Source organism: Entamoeba dispar, genomic scaffold (genome assembly GCF_000209125.1).
Source record: "Entamoeba dispar SAW760 scf_1105229461631 genomic scaffold, whole genome shotgun sequence".
In the NCBI taxonomy this organism is placed as follows: Eukaryota; Evosea; order Mastigamoebida; family Endamoebidae; genus Entamoeba; species Entamoeba dispar.
The window spans coordinates 1-16,937 of NW_001854789.1; the positions used below are offsets into that span (position 1 = coordinate 1).

The 16,937-nt window shown below is 23.8% G+C and overlaps 2 protein-coding genes across 2 annotated transcripts, besides 27 other annotated features; both read right to left on the reverse strand.

Annotated features, from left to right (window-relative positions):
- Window positions 1-459: 459 nt before the first annotated feature.
- Window positions 460-506: a sequence feature (AT_rich).
- Window positions 507-544: 38 nt separating this feature from the next.
- EDI_170260 (uncharacterized protein) lies at window positions 545-1,258 on the reverse strand (the record flags this gene model as incomplete). The annotated part of the gene is made up of 1 exon (XM_001738693.1): window positions 545-1,258. One exon carries the CDS (start codon window positions 1,256-1,258, stop codon window positions 545-547), a length of 714 nt encoding a protein of 237 aa, XP_001738745.1.
- Window positions 1,259-3,288: 2,030 nt separating this feature from the next.
- Window positions 3,289-3,310: a sequence feature (AT_rich).
- A 7-nt stretch (window positions 3,311-3,317) lies between these two features.
- Window positions 3,318-3,501: a microsatellite.
- Window positions 3,377-3,551: a microsatellite.
- Window positions 3,552-3,595: a microsatellite.
- Window position 3,596: 1 nt separating this feature from the next.
- Window positions 3,597-3,694: a microsatellite.
- A 57-nt stretch (window positions 3,695-3,751) lies between these two features.
- Window positions 3,752-3,842: a sequence feature (AT_rich).
- A 373-nt stretch (window positions 3,843-4,215) lies between these two features.
- Window positions 4,216-4,236: a sequence feature (AT_rich).
- A 504-nt stretch (window positions 4,237-4,740) lies between these two features.
- Window positions 4,741-4,821: a microsatellite.
- A 91-nt stretch (window positions 4,822-4,912) lies between these two features.
- Window positions 4,913-5,085: a microsatellite.
- A 511-nt stretch (window positions 5,086-5,596) lies between these two features.
- Window positions 5,597-5,780: a microsatellite.
- Window positions 5,781-5,793: 13 nt separating this feature from the next.
- Window positions 5,794-5,817: a sequence feature (AT_rich).
- Window positions 5,818-5,872: 55 nt separating this feature from the next.
- Window positions 5,873-5,980: a microsatellite.
- A 34-nt stretch (window positions 5,981-6,014) lies between these two features.
- Window positions 6,015-6,086: a microsatellite.
- A 35-nt stretch (window positions 6,087-6,121) lies between these two features.
- Window positions 6,122-6,304: a microsatellite.
- A 424-nt stretch (window positions 6,305-6,728) lies between these two features.
- Window positions 6,729-6,905: a microsatellite.
- A 70-nt stretch (window positions 6,906-6,975) lies between these two features.
- Window positions 6,976-7,125: a microsatellite.
- A 59-nt stretch (window positions 7,126-7,184) lies between these two features.
- Window positions 7,185-7,366: a microsatellite.
- Window positions 7,367-7,430: 64 nt separating this feature from the next.
- Window positions 7,431-7,553: a microsatellite.
- Window positions 7,554-7,649: 96 nt separating this feature from the next.
- Window positions 7,650-8,964: a repeat region.
- Window positions 8,949-9,674: a repeat region.
- Window positions 9,670-10,294: a repeat region.
- A 50-nt stretch (window positions 10,295-10,344) lies between these two features.
- Window positions 10,345-10,383: a sequence feature (AT_rich).
- Window position 10,384: 1 nt separating this feature from the next.
- Window positions 10,385-15,081: a repeat region.
- Window positions 15,082-15,124: 43 nt separating this feature from the next.
- Window positions 15,125-15,572: a repeat region.
- Window positions 15,573-15,640: a sequence feature (AT_rich).
- Window positions 15,613-16,307, reverse strand: EDI_170280 (deoxyribose-phosphate aldolase, putative). The gene has a single exon (XM_001738694.1). The coding sequence runs from the start codon at window positions 16,290-16,292 to the stop codon at window positions 15,636-15,638; it is 657 nt and encodes a 218-aa protein (XP_001738746.1). The 5' UTR covers window positions 16,293-16,307; the 3' UTR covers window positions 15,613-15,635.
- An 84-nt stretch (window positions 16,308-16,391) lies between these two features.
- Window positions 16,392-16,480: a sequence feature (AT_rich).
- Between the last annotated feature and the right edge of the window lie 457 nt (window positions 16,481-16,937).

The window sequence follows — 16,937 nt, forward strand, 5'->3', positions numbered from 1 at the left end:
TATACGTTAGATGATATTAACAATAAGAAATTAGAACAAGATGATAAAGAAATTGAGCTTGTTGAAGTTAAAAAGAAAGTAAAAGAAACAAAGGCATCATTAGAACAAAAAAAACAAGAGAATCAAAAACTTAAAAATGAGAGAGATGAGTTATTAAAGAAGATTGAAGAAATAGAAATAATCAACACAAATGGAGAAACCAAAATAAAGGAATTAGAAGATGAAATTAAAAAATTAAATGATTTTATTCAAACAAGAAAAAGAGAATTAGAAATGGAAGCTACTGCACTTGAAAGAAAAGGAAGGGATTTAGAAAAAGAAACTGATGAAATTCAAAAACAAATTATTGAATCATGTAATGCTCTTGGAATTGAAGTTAATCCTCTTGAAATAGAAAATAATCTTGATTATCAACAAGTTGATGACATTGAATCACCAATAGAAGATGATGGACTTTTGTTTTAATTTAAAAGAACATTTAATTTTTTTTATATCTTTAAAAAAAAGAAAAAGAAAACAATGAACAAATCGTAATATATTTAATTTACAACAAATCATCGACAGTATCACTATTACCACTTTCTTGTTTAATTCTATGAGATAAATAATTTTGAATAATAGAAGTGATATCATATGATTGGATATTAACAAGACAATCTTTTTCTCCCATATGTTCAAGAATCATATCATGAATTTGAGCACCTAATTTTGTTATATCTTGAATTCTTAAAGTACAACCATTTAATGAAAATGTTTTAATTCTTCTCATTCCAATAGCATGTCCATATTTTGATATTCTACATTTCTTCTCCACAATAATTACTTCTGGATGATTTAAAGCTAAATCAAGTAATTTTGAATTAGTCACTGCATCTAAACATCTTCGTTTATCTCTTAAATCTTCAACTTCTGGAACAACGTCATAACTTTTATAAACTAATGTTCCTTCTTTTTTAATTGAACTAATAGTAAATAGTTGACTTGTTGTTTTTCCTTTTTTGTATAACTTATTAATTTTTAATTCATATCCAAATGTTGCAAGTAACCCTATTAAAAATGATTGTTGAGCTGCATCTCTGTTCTTTGATTTCCTCTTAGCATTGAGCATTTCTTCTTGGTATGTTTCTTGTTTTTTATTTTGTTTAGACTTGCTTGAAGTTAATTCTTTTTTATTATCCTTTTGGTTAAGTTCAATATCTACAGAATTTGGTTCTGAATTAATTGGACGTAAAAGAAGTTGTCCATCAGAGTCACACATAAGGCGAACTGAATGAAAGGCACTAAGACTTTCTGTTTCCATTTCTGTATGATTGTTTTTTTTGAATTTTCTTTTTTTTCAAGTACCAATAACAGACGTGTCTACAACAAGCGCCACATTATATTGACGTGTGAATTTATTGAATGATATTTTGAATGAAATTAAAACTGAATAGTAAGTATTAATTATTTCATATTTTTTTCTTCTATATTCTTCTCTTTAAATCATTGAGTTATTAATAGTTCAACTTTTTCTATCTTTTTTTTCCTTTTTAAAAAAAATATACTTTTACAATTGTTTTATTGTTGTGATGTTTTTATTTATCTTCTAAAACTTGTGCAAATGTCATGATTGCTTAGTTTGAAAGGAGTTTTTTAGTTTTTATGATTGGAACTTTTTTTATGATGACACTGACTCAAATATTTATCTTTTTCTTTGTGACTAAAAATAATTAAAAACAACAAGTGTATCTAAGAAAAAACAACAGCCAATCAACATTTCTCTACTAAACAACCTCTGTTTCATTGTTTTTATAACTAACAATTGCTCATTTCAATTTTTTTATCATAAATCAATTTTAATACCTTCATTTTTCACTACAACATGACTTTAATGATTCAAACTTCTTCAAATAAGTTGTATTTCTTGTGTGATAGATGTTGTTCGTAAAACTTGAATGAAAGATATGAGTAATTAAAACTAAATCTACTATCAATATATTCAAAAATAATCTAAAACTGACAAAAACTATGTTCTTGTTGAATTGTTAATAAATAACCAATTCATGTAACTCTTAAAAGTATTTTTCACTATGAAAATTGTAAAAATAAGTGAGTTAAGTGAAATGATAAACATGAACAGTTTTATGAATAGAGAAATCTTCTGGGTTGTAGTTGTTATTTAAACTAGTTTAAAATGTCAACCATTTTGTAGAAAAGCATTGAATTCTAATTGTTTCAAATTAGTAATGATAATTATATTTTATAGTCATTTAACACTCCAACTGACATAACTTAATAATTAACTCATTGAATAGAAAACATGTTTGAAGTCTTATTACTTTACTCATTTGTGAAATTGGATGAATACCACTATTCATTTATTTGGTTGAAATTTGGACACATTTATTAAATTTGTTCAACATTTAATACATTAATTTGTCCTTTGTTTACAACCCCTTGACGTTTCTTTCTTAAATGAAAAGAACATATGGAGAGAATGATATTGAATTAAACACACTGTTTTAAACTATTTAATTTGAAAGGGAATATTGTTATAGACATTTCGTTTGTTGGGTTTGTGTTAATTTTTATATTACACAGTGTTCTGATATGTCAAATAACTATTTCATAAACAATTTGTCTTACGTTTTATAGATTAATTAATTTGTATTCAGACAATAAACACATTTATTAAAACAACACATTGTGTAATATTACCAAAATCTATTCATTATCTCCTATTTTATTTGTATTTTCCTTTCTATCTGTGATTCTTTAATGATTTGATTATTGGTAGGTATTTAAAACGAGTTTTAGTTTGAATAATCAACAACTTCATTATTGAATTTATTCTTTGTGTATTGAAAAGATGACTTCCTGTTCATGGACGATGGTTCAAGAACATTATACTGTTTGATTAAACATACCATTGAATGTAGTGAGACTTAATAAAGATAAGATGTGGAGATGATAAATCTTTCAAAGAGGATATTAATAAAAGTTCTTTGAAGTTTGTTGACTAAACAAATTATGTTAATACTTCAACAAAACAAATGAAAGAAAAAAACTTCAGAAATTATATAACTTCATCATTCAATTTATTCTTTATGAATTGATGAAATTAAAATATATAAATTTCAGTCTTATTGATGGTTTAGAAAAGTAATATATTTGAATAGTAGTTATTGCATAATGCATGTTATTTTTATTGTATTTTGTGGATAATACATTTGTTGAAATAAAATATAAAGAAAATTATAGTGTGTTTCAGATACCTTGCATTTGTATAAATGAATAACATCTTAATTGTAATAAATATTAAATAAAAATACAAGAAGAAGATAATAAAGAATAAATTAACAAACAACACAACATTATCAAGAAATTAAAAGAAGATAATGAAAATTGAAAAAGAATAAAGAGATAAACCAAAACAAACAATAAATAATAATAAAATGAAATAACAGTAAGAACAAGATGAAAAGATAAATAATATACAACAAGAATAACAATACAAAATAATAACAATACATCATTATGATAATGAAATTTAACAATGAAAAAGAGAAATAAACAATAATAATAAATACATAACAATAATGATAATAACAATAATGAATATAAATATGAAAGAAACAACAAGAATGAAAAATAAAGAAATAAAGAATAAGAAGAAATGAATATAAATAAAGAAGATATAATAAACAAAGAATAATTCAAATATATAATCATTAATAGTGATTTTATTCTTCTAAATACAAACAACAAATTGATATTAAAATAATGTTAAATAATAAAGATATAACACATTGTTTATTTATTTGATGATATTCAAAATCAAAACATAATAAATTTATTTTTATGAAACAAACTATCATGATTAATATTGATGATGAAGTAATTATGAAAGATAAAGAGAAAGAAGATACAATAAACAATGAAATTCTAAATAAAATAAACAAACACATTTATTTTATCATTTATTTTGATTTTTGTTGAATGAAGTATTTTTCTTACTTCAACATTCAATTATGAGAATTCTCATTCATATTTTCATATGATTCTTTAAATAATTAGAAAAAGAGAGAGTTGATAAAAGTGAATGTTCTTCAAATAGAAAATGATATTATCAAATGATATTATCAGAATATTATTATATCTTATTCATTATACTCATATCATAGAGTATAAAACACATCAATCATTATTCTAAATTAAAAAATGAACAAATCAATCATTATATTTTTTAATTTATATCTGATTGAATGTCATCTTTCAAACAATAAATTGATAATTAATCCTCTTCAACATCAAATATTTAAATTAATTCTATTATTCATTCTTATCAATCATGAATTATTGTACAATGAAATGATTATAAGAAAGAATTGAGATTTGATGATGAAGAACTTAACAAGTATGATATAGTATCATTTCAAGAGTTGTTTGGTACATTTCATCTAAACAAATAATCGTCTTAGAAAAACTAAAATAATAAGAATTTGTGTATGAAACTCATTTAGAAACATCAAAATTGGTATCTATAGAGTTGATTATGTATGTATTTTATCATGTTTTCATATTGTAAATCAACATCAAAATATTTATACAAGATGATGTTATTCAGATGGAACATCTGCAAAATGGATTATTCATGGTAAAATTGATGTTGGATTTAGAAAAGAAATACATTTGTTTTCTACACATTTCTAACAGGTTATTATGAAAACAGAGAAGACAATACCAAATCAAGATTCATTGAAATAAACAAATCAATGAACCAAAATAAGCAAAGAAATAATGCATCTAAATAAAAACACCAAAAAGAAAAATGAATAAATATTTTATATCAATAAAACAATATTAATTATTTTGTATCAATAGAACAGACACTTTTTATTGCATATTTCTAATTTATGTAATAAAATGATTATTTCATCATCATTTTCATTATTTATTATTTCTTTTTGATCTACCACTTTTTATCTTTTTTCCTTTTTATATTCTCAACTTTCTACTTTTATTCTTTCATCTTCTTCTATTCCTACTTTCACTTTTTCTTTTATAAACTTCTTTCTCTTCATTTTTTATCTTGTTTGCTTTTTTTTCGTTGTCCTTTACACCCTATTTGACTTTTATCTATTTTGTATTCAATATCATTTATTTGTAGTTAGTGTGTGATTTTACTTTTAATAGTTGATGTGAATACTTTCATTGTTATATTAAAACAACATATTTGTTTATAGTTTTCTGGTGATTTAGAATCACCACAATTGTAAATTAATGATGTCTTTCAAACTACCATCTGCATGAGGATACTTTGTTGGTACTCTAACCATGATTAGAATATTTCTATTAGTTTATCTCTGTATCTAGTTAGATGATTCAAATAATATCGTTGTATTCAATCAACGCCAGGTGTTTTCAATGGATTCTTTTTAGTGCATATTCTATTTCATCTATTGATACTTTAATTCTCTTGTTGTTAATATTCTTTCCTCATTCTTCTATGATTCTTCTAATATATTTATTATTAATGTCTATTTCTCTCTTTCATATATCAATTTCAACAATTTAATTGTATCATCATCACTTGGATATTCTATTTCTTCATTTCTTTTTTCTTTAATTTTCTTCCCATTTCTTATTATTATTTTATTTTTATTTATTCTTATTCTATCTTCTTTATTAATTTCTATTCTATTCTTCTTATTATTAATTAAATATTCTTTTTGTTTAATTTCATATTTATTATTAATATATTCATTGTATTATTTATTTCTCTTTATTATTTTAATTCTAATGTAATTCTTGTTAATTAATAATTATTTTAATTTACTGGCTCTTCTTCTTAGATAATTAATTTCATCATTTCAATATCTTATAAAATTATTTTATTGATATTTATAAATATAATATGTTATTTTATATATTTCTTTTTTGATATATTCTATATTTTCATATTCATAGTTCTATTATTCATTCATATATTTAATTATTTTATCTCATGTTTTTTATTGAAATAATAATTAATATATGTTATTTTATTTATTTATTTTTCTTTATTTTATTGTATTATTTCATTTTAATATTATTTATTTCATCTTTCATATTGTTTATCATTTCCTCTTAGTTTATTGATTTTATGTATAATTATTCATTATATTTATTGTTATTTATATTATCTTTTTCTTGATTCTTTCATCTATTCATCTTTTATTCAATTCTATATATTATTCTTTATTTATCTTTAATCTTCTTTCTTCTATTATCTATTTAATTTCTAATATCTAATTTTCATTTTAATATTTATTATATTTATTCAATAACAATAATAACTTTTTATTTTCTTTTCTTCTATTTCTGATAGTTCATTTGTTCTTCATTATTTCTTCTATATTGATTTTCTCTCCAATTATCTTCTCTAGTTCTTCTAATGTCATTCTTAATAATTCTTCTCTAATGATTTGAATTACTCATTCTTGTATTTGTTTTAGTTTCCTCTTTGATGGAATCTACTTCTTCTCTTCTATAATTATTCCACTCGATCCACTTCTCTTCTTTGGTGTTTCTGTTTTTGTCAGTGATATTGTTTTCTTCTTCAATTTGTTAAAATTTACATCTTTGATATTTTCTTCATTGACCTTGTTTTCTTTTTCTTCTGATGGTTTGATAATTGAATTTTCTTTTATTGTTTCAATCTTATCATTCTCTTCTTTCTGTTTCTTAATTTATCTTCTAATTCTTTGTTTTTGTTTTTCTATTTCTATTTATTGTCTTTCTTTTTAATTTCTTTGTATTTTTGTTCTTTCATCTTTGTTATTTCTTCTTCTTCTTGTTTGATTTTATCTTTTGTTTTATTGTTTTCTTCTTGTTTATTTCTCTTTTTCTTTCTTTAATCTATTAATTTCTTCTTTTTTTTCTTTCTCTAAATTCCTTTTCAATGTTCGTATTTATTCTTCTTTTTGATAAACTTCTATCTGGTGTTTACTCTTCTTTCTTTTATTTTATTATCTCTCTTCTTCACTTCTTCTTTCTTCTCTTTTTTTTTCATTATTTCTTCTTCTTTCTTTTGTATTTCTCCTTTCTTCTAATTTTCTTTCCATTTCTTTTATTTCTCTTTCATGTTCTACTTCTATTTCTTTTTTCTCTCATATCTTTCTATTATCTCTTCCTCTATATCCATTTCTTGTTATTGTATTGTTTCTTCTTTTCTTCAATTTCCATGAGTATTTCTTCTTGTTCTTCTTCTTTCTTACATAACCTTTCTTTCACTATCTTTTCTATCTCTTCAAATCTCTTCATCATTTCTTATATTATTTTCTTATTTTCTTTTGTCTCTCCTTCATTATTTTTTCTTGTAATATCTTTTGTTTCTATATCTTTTACATTGTTTATTCTCATGATATTATTGATTAAATTTTTTACTTGAATTATGGTATTTGTGGTTATATTAATTACTTTTCTTTTTATTATAATTGTGATTATTTGTGAATGTACTATGTATTTATAAATATGATAATTATTATTAAAGTGATTATGGCTATTATTTTGTTGATAATGATTATAGTTATAACATTGACAATGTCTTCTAAATCTATTTGTTTGTATATAATTATTTCTATATGATTTTCATGGCATTTTTGTGTTGCAGAAATAGATCTCAATATTAAAGAAGAATATAATAATAAAATAAGATATAATCATTCTTATTCTTATTATTTATTATATTTGATTTTATATTTTATATTGATTTTTATCTTTTCTAAACATCATTCATTTCTTATTTTTCTCTTTTTTTTCTTTTTTAAACATCATTCATTTCTTATTTTTATTCTTTTTTATTCTTATTTTATATTAGATGATCTTTTTATCATTTTATATTTGTTTATATTGTTTGTTTATATTTTATTATTATTATTTATTGTTGATTATCTTATATTATTTATTTATTATATGTTGTATTGATATTTAACAATGTTAATATGAAATGAATAATAATGAATAAATATAAAATAAGAATAAAATGATATAAGAATATAACATAAATAATAAAATAAGAAATACATAATAGATATAAAGATAAAAGAAGAAGAATAAAATAAATAAATATAAAATAAAATAAAAAATAAATAAAAAAGAATAAAATAAATATTTTATTATATTTTTATTTATCTTTTATTCTTATTTCTTTTTATTATTTATTAAATTAACACCCTCATTGGGTGTAAGAATTTCAAATGAAATAAAAATAAAACCAGAATGAAATATGTCCATTTTTATATTCACCATTTCGTTCATTGGCAGATGAAAGAAATGGCTGTTCATATTCATTTATTGATTTTATTTTATATTCTTTTTTAGTTTTTATATTTCAAATAAACAATAATGAATAAAAATCATTTCATTTCAATTACAATGATTCGTTGTGGTGTGAAATCATGTTTTCCACAAAGTGCATTTGGTATTCCTTTATATTCATATGAAGATTGATAACAATATGATTCTGTTTTATTATTTTTTTTAAAAACATAGATATCAATTAATCCATATCCATATCCAAATGCAAACAAACAATCACTTGATTGATTACCTAAACAAAATGCATGTTGTGGATCTTTAATATCAAATTTCATCATTTCTTGTATTCTTCCTTTTGATTTTAATGAAAATAAAAATGATTTTGGATCACTTGTCCAGTTCCAATTACCAATTTTATCAATTTTCTCATTAACATATCCTCCAAATTTATTTCCATCTTCATCTTCAATAATAATTATTATATGTTCTTTATTTATTATTCTTTGATCAAATACTGATGTATTAATATTCCAATCATCAATATCTGAATCAAATAGTATATTGGATACTTTTCTTTCTGTCCATTCTTCTATTTGTTTCATTTCTTCCATTGTATTCATTCCTTTCATTATTCTTAATCTTTCTCCTTCTTGTTTCTTTCTTTCTTCTTCTTTTCTTCTTCTCTCTTCTTCCTCTTTTCTCTTCTTTTCTTCTTCTTGTTTCTTCTTTTCTTCTTCTTTTTTCTTCTTCCTCTCAAAATAATCACTGTAATATGTTTCCCATTCTTCTTTCTTTTTGTTAAATGATTGTGTGATTTTATCTTTTTCTTTTGGTGTTCTGAATAGTTTATTTTTCATTATCATTTCTTCAATTGAAATGATTTTATTGATTATTTCATTCCGTGTTTTACTTAGTATTTCTTCATCTGAATTACATTCTTCTATTATTTTGTTCATTTTATTCTTAATTATTTCTATTGTTTTAATTGTTTCTTGACTTTTTTCTATTATTAGTTTTCTTCTTCTTTCTGTTTCATCCATCCTATCAAATATTCCTTCTCCCCTTTTAATAGCTTGTTCATATGTCTCATTGTCTTGTATTTCAAATATTTCATTTTTAATACTTCCTAAATAATAACGATAATGTTTATTAATATCATCAATTGATTGTTGAATATTTGGAAGTGTTTCTATTTCTTCTTTAAAGAAATGAGTGTTCTTGTTTATTAACTCTTCCATTTTAATTTAATGAATATCAGATCAAAATCAGATGATTAAATAACTAAATACACGTTTATAATACTCATTTTTATTTTAATAAGCGTCATTTCATTTTTATTGTTTTAAATAACAATAATAAAAACAAGAAAATAAAAAGAAATAAAGAATAAAAAAGTAATTAATTAAGTATTAATAGAAATATTTTCTATTGTTCCTTATTCAGGGGAGATTAAATAATCTCTCACTTTGCTTTAAATGTATTTGTTCTTCAACTATTGCCTTATTCTTTGCTTCTAGTTGTCGAACTGTGAGAATTTTCTTTTCTCATTTTTGGTGTGGAATAGAGTGTTTTAAACATCAATTACTTAAATATTCATTATTTAATTTCTTTTTAATTTTGATGGGTTTAAATTTCTTTTTAATTTCGATGGGTTTAAATTTCTTCTTCTTTATTTTCTTATTTTAAGGAGAGCATATAATTACTACTGTATTGCTTTGGGCTAATATTCTTTTAGCCTCATCCACTTGACCCTTTTCTTTTGTTAATCTTTCTTATATTATCAAATAATACTTGTATTCTAACAAGTAATAATAACATCTTTATAAATACCTATTCGTTTATTGTCAATGATATTCTGTCATTATACATAATAAACACTGCTATTCTTGCAGTACCGGGTAAGATGTTTTTCTAACCAAACGCAACGTCATAACCAGTTCATAACTGGGGGGAATCGAAGGATGGAAATATTTTAGTGTTCTGTGTAGTGTCTCTGACGTGCTACCTTCGAATCCGATATGAAAATGAAATATAAATGAAAACACAATTAATCATAAAAAGTACATAATTAAGTTATTAATTTTATTTTTATTTTATTATTTTCAGATCGTTTTATCAATACAGAATATACAACAAATTTTGTTGCCATGGCTATTGAGTAATACCATAGGGTCTTGTAAAGAAAATCAAACAAGACACAGGTATTCAAGTTCAAAGAAAAGAAAGGACTTCAATAGCAATAAAATGCATAATAATTATGATAAAAGAAATAACAAGAAAATAGTGAATAGAAAAAGAAGAACACAAAGAAAAACAAATAAAAAACAAGGCAAATATAATGGTAATAAACATTATACAAATAAGAAACCTAAATGGTTAACAACAAAAGAAATTCAAAAGAAAATTAAAAGAATAACAAGAAAATGGGAAAAAGGAAAATATTCAGAAATACTTAAAAAGTATGAAGGTAAAGAAATGGTATAATATTCTCCAAGAAGTATATTCAATAAGAAAGAAGAAAACACTAGAGAAAAACAAAGAAGAATTCAAAGATAAAACAAAAGATTGGAAAAGTGAAGATATTAAAACAATCGAAGAAGGAATCAAAAACAAAAATCCAATCAAAGAAATGAATGATAGATGTAAAGCTGCAAGAATAATAAATGAAAAAGAAAATAAAGGGAAAACACAAGATAAAGAAGAGAAAATGGAAGAAGAATGCAACAAATAATAAATTAACACACTTCAAAATAAAATCAAAGAATTAGAAGAAACTATTAAAGAATTTCAAACAAAAAAGAAAGAAGAAGAACGAACCATTTCAGATGAAATGATTCAAAAAGCACGAGAAACAGTCAGGAAAGAGTTTGAAGAAGAAATAAAAAAGATTCAAACACAAATAAACAATATTCAAAACACATGTAATGAAATAAGAAAACTCTAAATTAAAAGAGGAAAATAAAACATTACAAGGAAAAATAAAAGAAGCAAATGGTAGAAGGATCATAGAAGTAGGAGGTAAGGATGAAACCATCCTCACGCTCCGAGCTAGCTATGAGAGGTTAAAGAAGGAGAAGGACGAATTCCTTAAGGGCGCTGAGCTGGAGAAGAAGAGGGCTGATGAGCTAGAGAAGAGTGCTGAGCTGCTAGAGAAGAACATAAGAGATAAATAAAATCAAATCTCTGTACATCAAAAAAGTGCGATTAAAAACTGTGAGATTGCAGAAATAACAAGAAAAGAATTAGACCATACACAAAGAGAAAATGAAGAACAAAAACAATTAATATCAAAACAACAAGAAAGTATAGAAAATTTTTTATCCCAAAGGAACTGGAGAAGAAGAAAACAATGACTCTAGTGATAAATACACAACCAATATTGAGAACATCATCATCTGGGACAATACAAATGAACCAAACTACCCCTATGAAAAAGACAATTCCAGAAATAGAAGAAGAAGAGAACAAAACACTGAGTATCAAAAAACAAGAAATAATAATCAGTCAAGAAGAGAAGAAAACACAACAAATCAAACAAATAGAATTTTAATTGATGTGTTGTATTGTTTTGCAATTAATTTGTTAAATAAGAAATTAAATAAGAAATTAAGAAATGAACAAATAGAAAGCATAATAAAAGTAATAAATAATAATGTAAATAATGATAAAGAATACATTAATAATATTAAAAGTCACATAGAATAAAATAATCAACTAAAAGACATATCAGAATGAAAGTGAACTCCATCATAGAAAGTAAAGTAGAGTGTAACCCAATAATAAAAAATATTATCATAAAAAATAACTCTACTGATATTGATGATGAATATATTAACTCTATCATCATTCAAGTTAAAGAAATGAAGATAGATAGATGTGTAAATATTAATTACTACTGGAAAATGAAAGAATCAGATAAATTAATAAGAGAAATTAATAATAAATGGGTATGGTCAGGAAGCAGAATAGAAAATCTGCAAGAAGATATGAAAATGATTTCAATGTGTATGTGTTATTATCTCTAAAATAAATTTAAATGAGATAAATTTGATGAAGTAAAAGAAATCCTAAGGAAAATAAATAGACTAGAAGATCTAATCAATAGAATGGTACAGAATAAAATGCATCATGAGATTAAATGAACAAGATGCAGATGAAATTAAAATTAAATCACAAGAAAGAATAAAGTACATAAAATATATGATGACGATGATTAAAGAAAGAATTAAATTTAATAAGAATGAAATTGTCAGAATCAATACAAATAAAATCATGTTTGATTCTAATAAGAAAATTAAAATAAAGAAGAAACACAAAATGAAATATATCCAAATAACGATATTACTTTAGAATATTTGAAATCGTTATATGAAACACAGGTGATATTAAATAAGGAACATTTGAAAATAAAACAAATCACCTCGTGGAATGAAAGATACAGGAATTACGATAGTGTCATCATCACATTGGATGATTTAAATCTAAGAATGATGAAAATAAGTAATTGGAAAGTACCAGGTATTGACACTATATATGGGTATTATTGGAAGAGAATGTCATCATCAAGAGATTCAATTCTTAATATCTTCAATGATTGGTTAAACTTCAATGAAAACATCCCTCTAGACATGGTAAGTGGAAGAACTATACTAATCCACAAAGGAGGTGATAGGAACGATGTCACTAATTATCGTCCTATCAGTTGTACAAATGTAATAATGAAAGTATTTACCTCCATATTGAAAGAGAAGATTCACAATAGAATCAACATGAATAGTGAATCACTAAAAATTAGTAAAAATCAATTGGGATGTAAACTGCAATCTCTTGCTGCTAAAGAAGGATTAATTAACAGTTATATGTTAAAGTAGCAAAAAGAAGAGAAATACCCAAAATATGTAGAGTCATATTATGATATTAAGAAAACATATGAATCAGTAAATCATGAATGGGTAATAGAATCACTTAAATATTTTAATGTAGAGGGTGTCATCATAGACATTGTAGAAAGTATGATGAATAGATTGAACATGTTCATAGGATATAAATATAATGAATATCTAGGATGTATTAAATTGATGAATTTTACAATGTGATTCATTATCAATTCTACTCTTCATCATCCAAATGAATATAACTTATCAAATCATAGAAGAGAAGTTCCCAAAAGCAAACAATACATTGTATATGGATGAATTGAGAATAATGACACAAAGTAATGAAGAAATGGGAACAATCCACAATGAAATTAAAGAAATAATAAGTGGAATAAGGATGGAAATGAAAATAAATCAGGAATGGTATTAAAAAACATTAATAAAATACCAGATTGAATGCAAAACATCCAAATAATTGAAGGAGAGGACTTGTATAAATATTTAGGTGTATGGCAGTCAGATGAAATTAATGATACCTTCAATTGTAAAATCATCAAAGAAAAGATGATGAAGAAAATGGAAGAGATAAATACTGATGAATGTAGTAATAGAAGTTATATTACAAGAATTAATACTGAAGTAATACCCATCTTCAGATATTCAGCATCAGTAGTAAATTGGAAGGTAACTGACCTAGATAGAATGGATTTGGAGATAAGAAAATATTTAAGAAAGGCAAAATACATTGTTGTAACTCCAAAGACCGTCTATATGTCCCTATAAATGAAATGGGTGAATGATTAATAAGCCTAAGGGACGAATATGTTATTGAATTAATCAGAACAGTAATGTACTATTGTACAAGAGTGAAATAAGAAATAACATAATAGATAGATGGTATTCCAAGAAAGGAATATGGAATATAATTAAAAAAGCACTAAGTCATAAGATCCCAGAAACGAAAATAGAAGAAATAATAAATGAAGGGATTGAAAATAAAAAAGAAAAAGAGGTAGTAGTAAAAATAAAGAAATTAATGACCAACAAATACATCAAAAAATGGAAATCAAACAAGTGGACATTTTAGAAGATGGTTCGAGTCAAAATTTGTAGATAAAACTACTACAATCAATGCATGGAAGTCCATCAATATAAAGAAAAATGTATTTCTCCAATTAACTAAAATGCAAGATGGAGTAATATTTAGTGGGTACAGGAAAGCAAAAATATTAAAAAATGAAAGATTGAAGTACTGCACACTTTGTAAAGACAAGATATCCACAGTAGAACACATTCTATTATCTTGTATTGGTCATAAGAAATCACAAACGGAGAAACATGACCATATTGGTATTATCGTATGGGATAATAAGAAAATACACAAGAAATAAACAATACAAGAAATCAATATATGAAACAGTGTTCAAATACAATGACATCACTATGATATTGAATAAACAAATAATGCCAAAAAGTGAATGACAATATCATAAAATATCAGATATATATCTAATAAATAAAAATAATAAAACTGGTCTAATAATTGATATGAATATTGTAGCAGATCATAATAATAATGGAATATATTTGAATAAAAGAAATAAGTATAATGAATTAAAAAATAAGGTAATGAAAATAGAGAAATTAAAAGATATCAAAATAAATACAGTAGTAATTTCAATAAATTAAATAATAAATTTTGAAAGTATTAAAATAATTAAACAATTAAAAATCTAAATTAACATCATTAAAGAAATTAAAAACCTTGTAATTAAAAACATGATGGACGTCATGGAACACTGTTTCTACCACAACCAAACATATGTAGTGGAACTACATGACGAAGACTCAGGGACGGGATTAGTCTTCACTGAGCCAGGAATAATAGACACAAATTCTATTAATACTTAATTAACTGCTTTTTAATTTATATTTATTTCTTCTTTTATTTCTGCTTCTTTTCTTTTTTTTTCTTTAATTGATTCTTCAGCTTTTCTGTTTTCATTTATTTTGGATTAGATATACTTTTGTTATGTATTATTATTTCTTTTCTTTGCCTGTTAATTTATTATTCATTTCCTCATACCCTCCTTTTTCAATCTTCTTATTTTCTTATTTTCTTATTAGTTTCATTCTTTGTTAATATTCTATGATTCTTATTTGGTGTTATCTTTATTATCATTATATTTACTCATATTTTTCTTATCCGTTTTTCCTTTCTTATTTCTCTTTTTATTTACTTTTTCATTACATTTCTGTTACCATTTTTACTGTACACTTTATAACTACTTTGTTCATTCTCCTCTATCCTTTGAGTGTTTATTTCCTGTTTACTTTTCTTTACAAGAGTCAAGTTTATTACTCAATAACTAAGGCAATATAATTTATGGCATATGTTTTACATTAAAAAAGAATATTATTTTTAAAAAAGAAAATAATAAAATAATAAAATTATTTAGATTAAAAAAGATATTGATATTAATGGATTCCATTAAGAATAGCAATACCTGCTGATGCACCAATTCTACTAGCACCATTATTAATCATTTTCATTGCATCATCAAATGTTCTAATTCCACCAGCAGCTTTAACAAGTGCTTTATCTCCAACGGTTTCTTTCATTAATTTAACATCTTCAGGAGTAGCTCCATGAGTACCAAATCCAGTTGAAGTTTTAACATATTCAGCACCAGCAGCAACACATCTCTTACAGACTTCAACTTTTTCTTCATTTGTTAAATAACAACATTCAATAATAACTTTAGTAAGTGCTTTTCCTGAAGCATCAACAACAGCTTTAACATCTTTTTCTACATCATCATATTTCTTTGCTTTAACCATTCCAATGTTAATAACCATATCAACTTCTTCAGCTCCTTGTTCAACTGCAACTTTAGTTTCATAAGCTTTAACATCTGATGGAGTAGCTCCTAATGGGAATCCAATAACAGTACATACTTTAACACCAGTGCCTTTAAGAAGTTCTGCGCATAATGGAACCCATGTTGGATTAACACAAACGGAAGCAAATTTATATTCAGCAGCTTCAAAACATAATTTTCTAATTTGTTCTTCAGTGGCATCAGCTTTAAGAAGAGTATGATCAATGTATTTAGCTAAAGTGGCTTTGTCCATTAGAAGAGTTAGAGTAAAAGAAAAAGATTAAGAAGATCTAATAGAGTTTAGAATAAAGGAGTAATTATTCCATGAACTTCTTTATTATTCTTCATGTTCTTTTTATTAAAAAGAAAAATAAAAAGAATATTATAATATATAACAAAAGAAAAGAAAAATAATTCATTAATTTTGATATTGTAATATTTGTAAAGGTGAATGCTTTAATAAATCAGATGATGCACAAACAAATCTTTTTTGATTTAATAAAAGATCAATGCCAGGATATAGTTTTTGAATATCTTCAATTGTGTGATAATTTTCATTTAAATAAAAACGACCAAAAGTATGAATATGACCAAATAAACAAATATCAACTTTTGATTGAAGAATCATTTCAAAGATTGGATTTAAATCTGCCTTTTCATTATAAGGAGGATGATGAATCATTAATATTTTTATTTTATCTTCCTCTATTTCATTCATTCTGTTCAATATTACATTAAGTCTTTCTTTCATTACTTGACAACATGTTTTATCAATTGATGTTTTTAATGTTTCTTCTTTTAATTGTTTGTTGATAACAGGCCAATAGTTATATTCATTATCACACATTCTTGTTCCCATAACAATAATTTTGTCGTCAATATAACTTTTACTTTGATC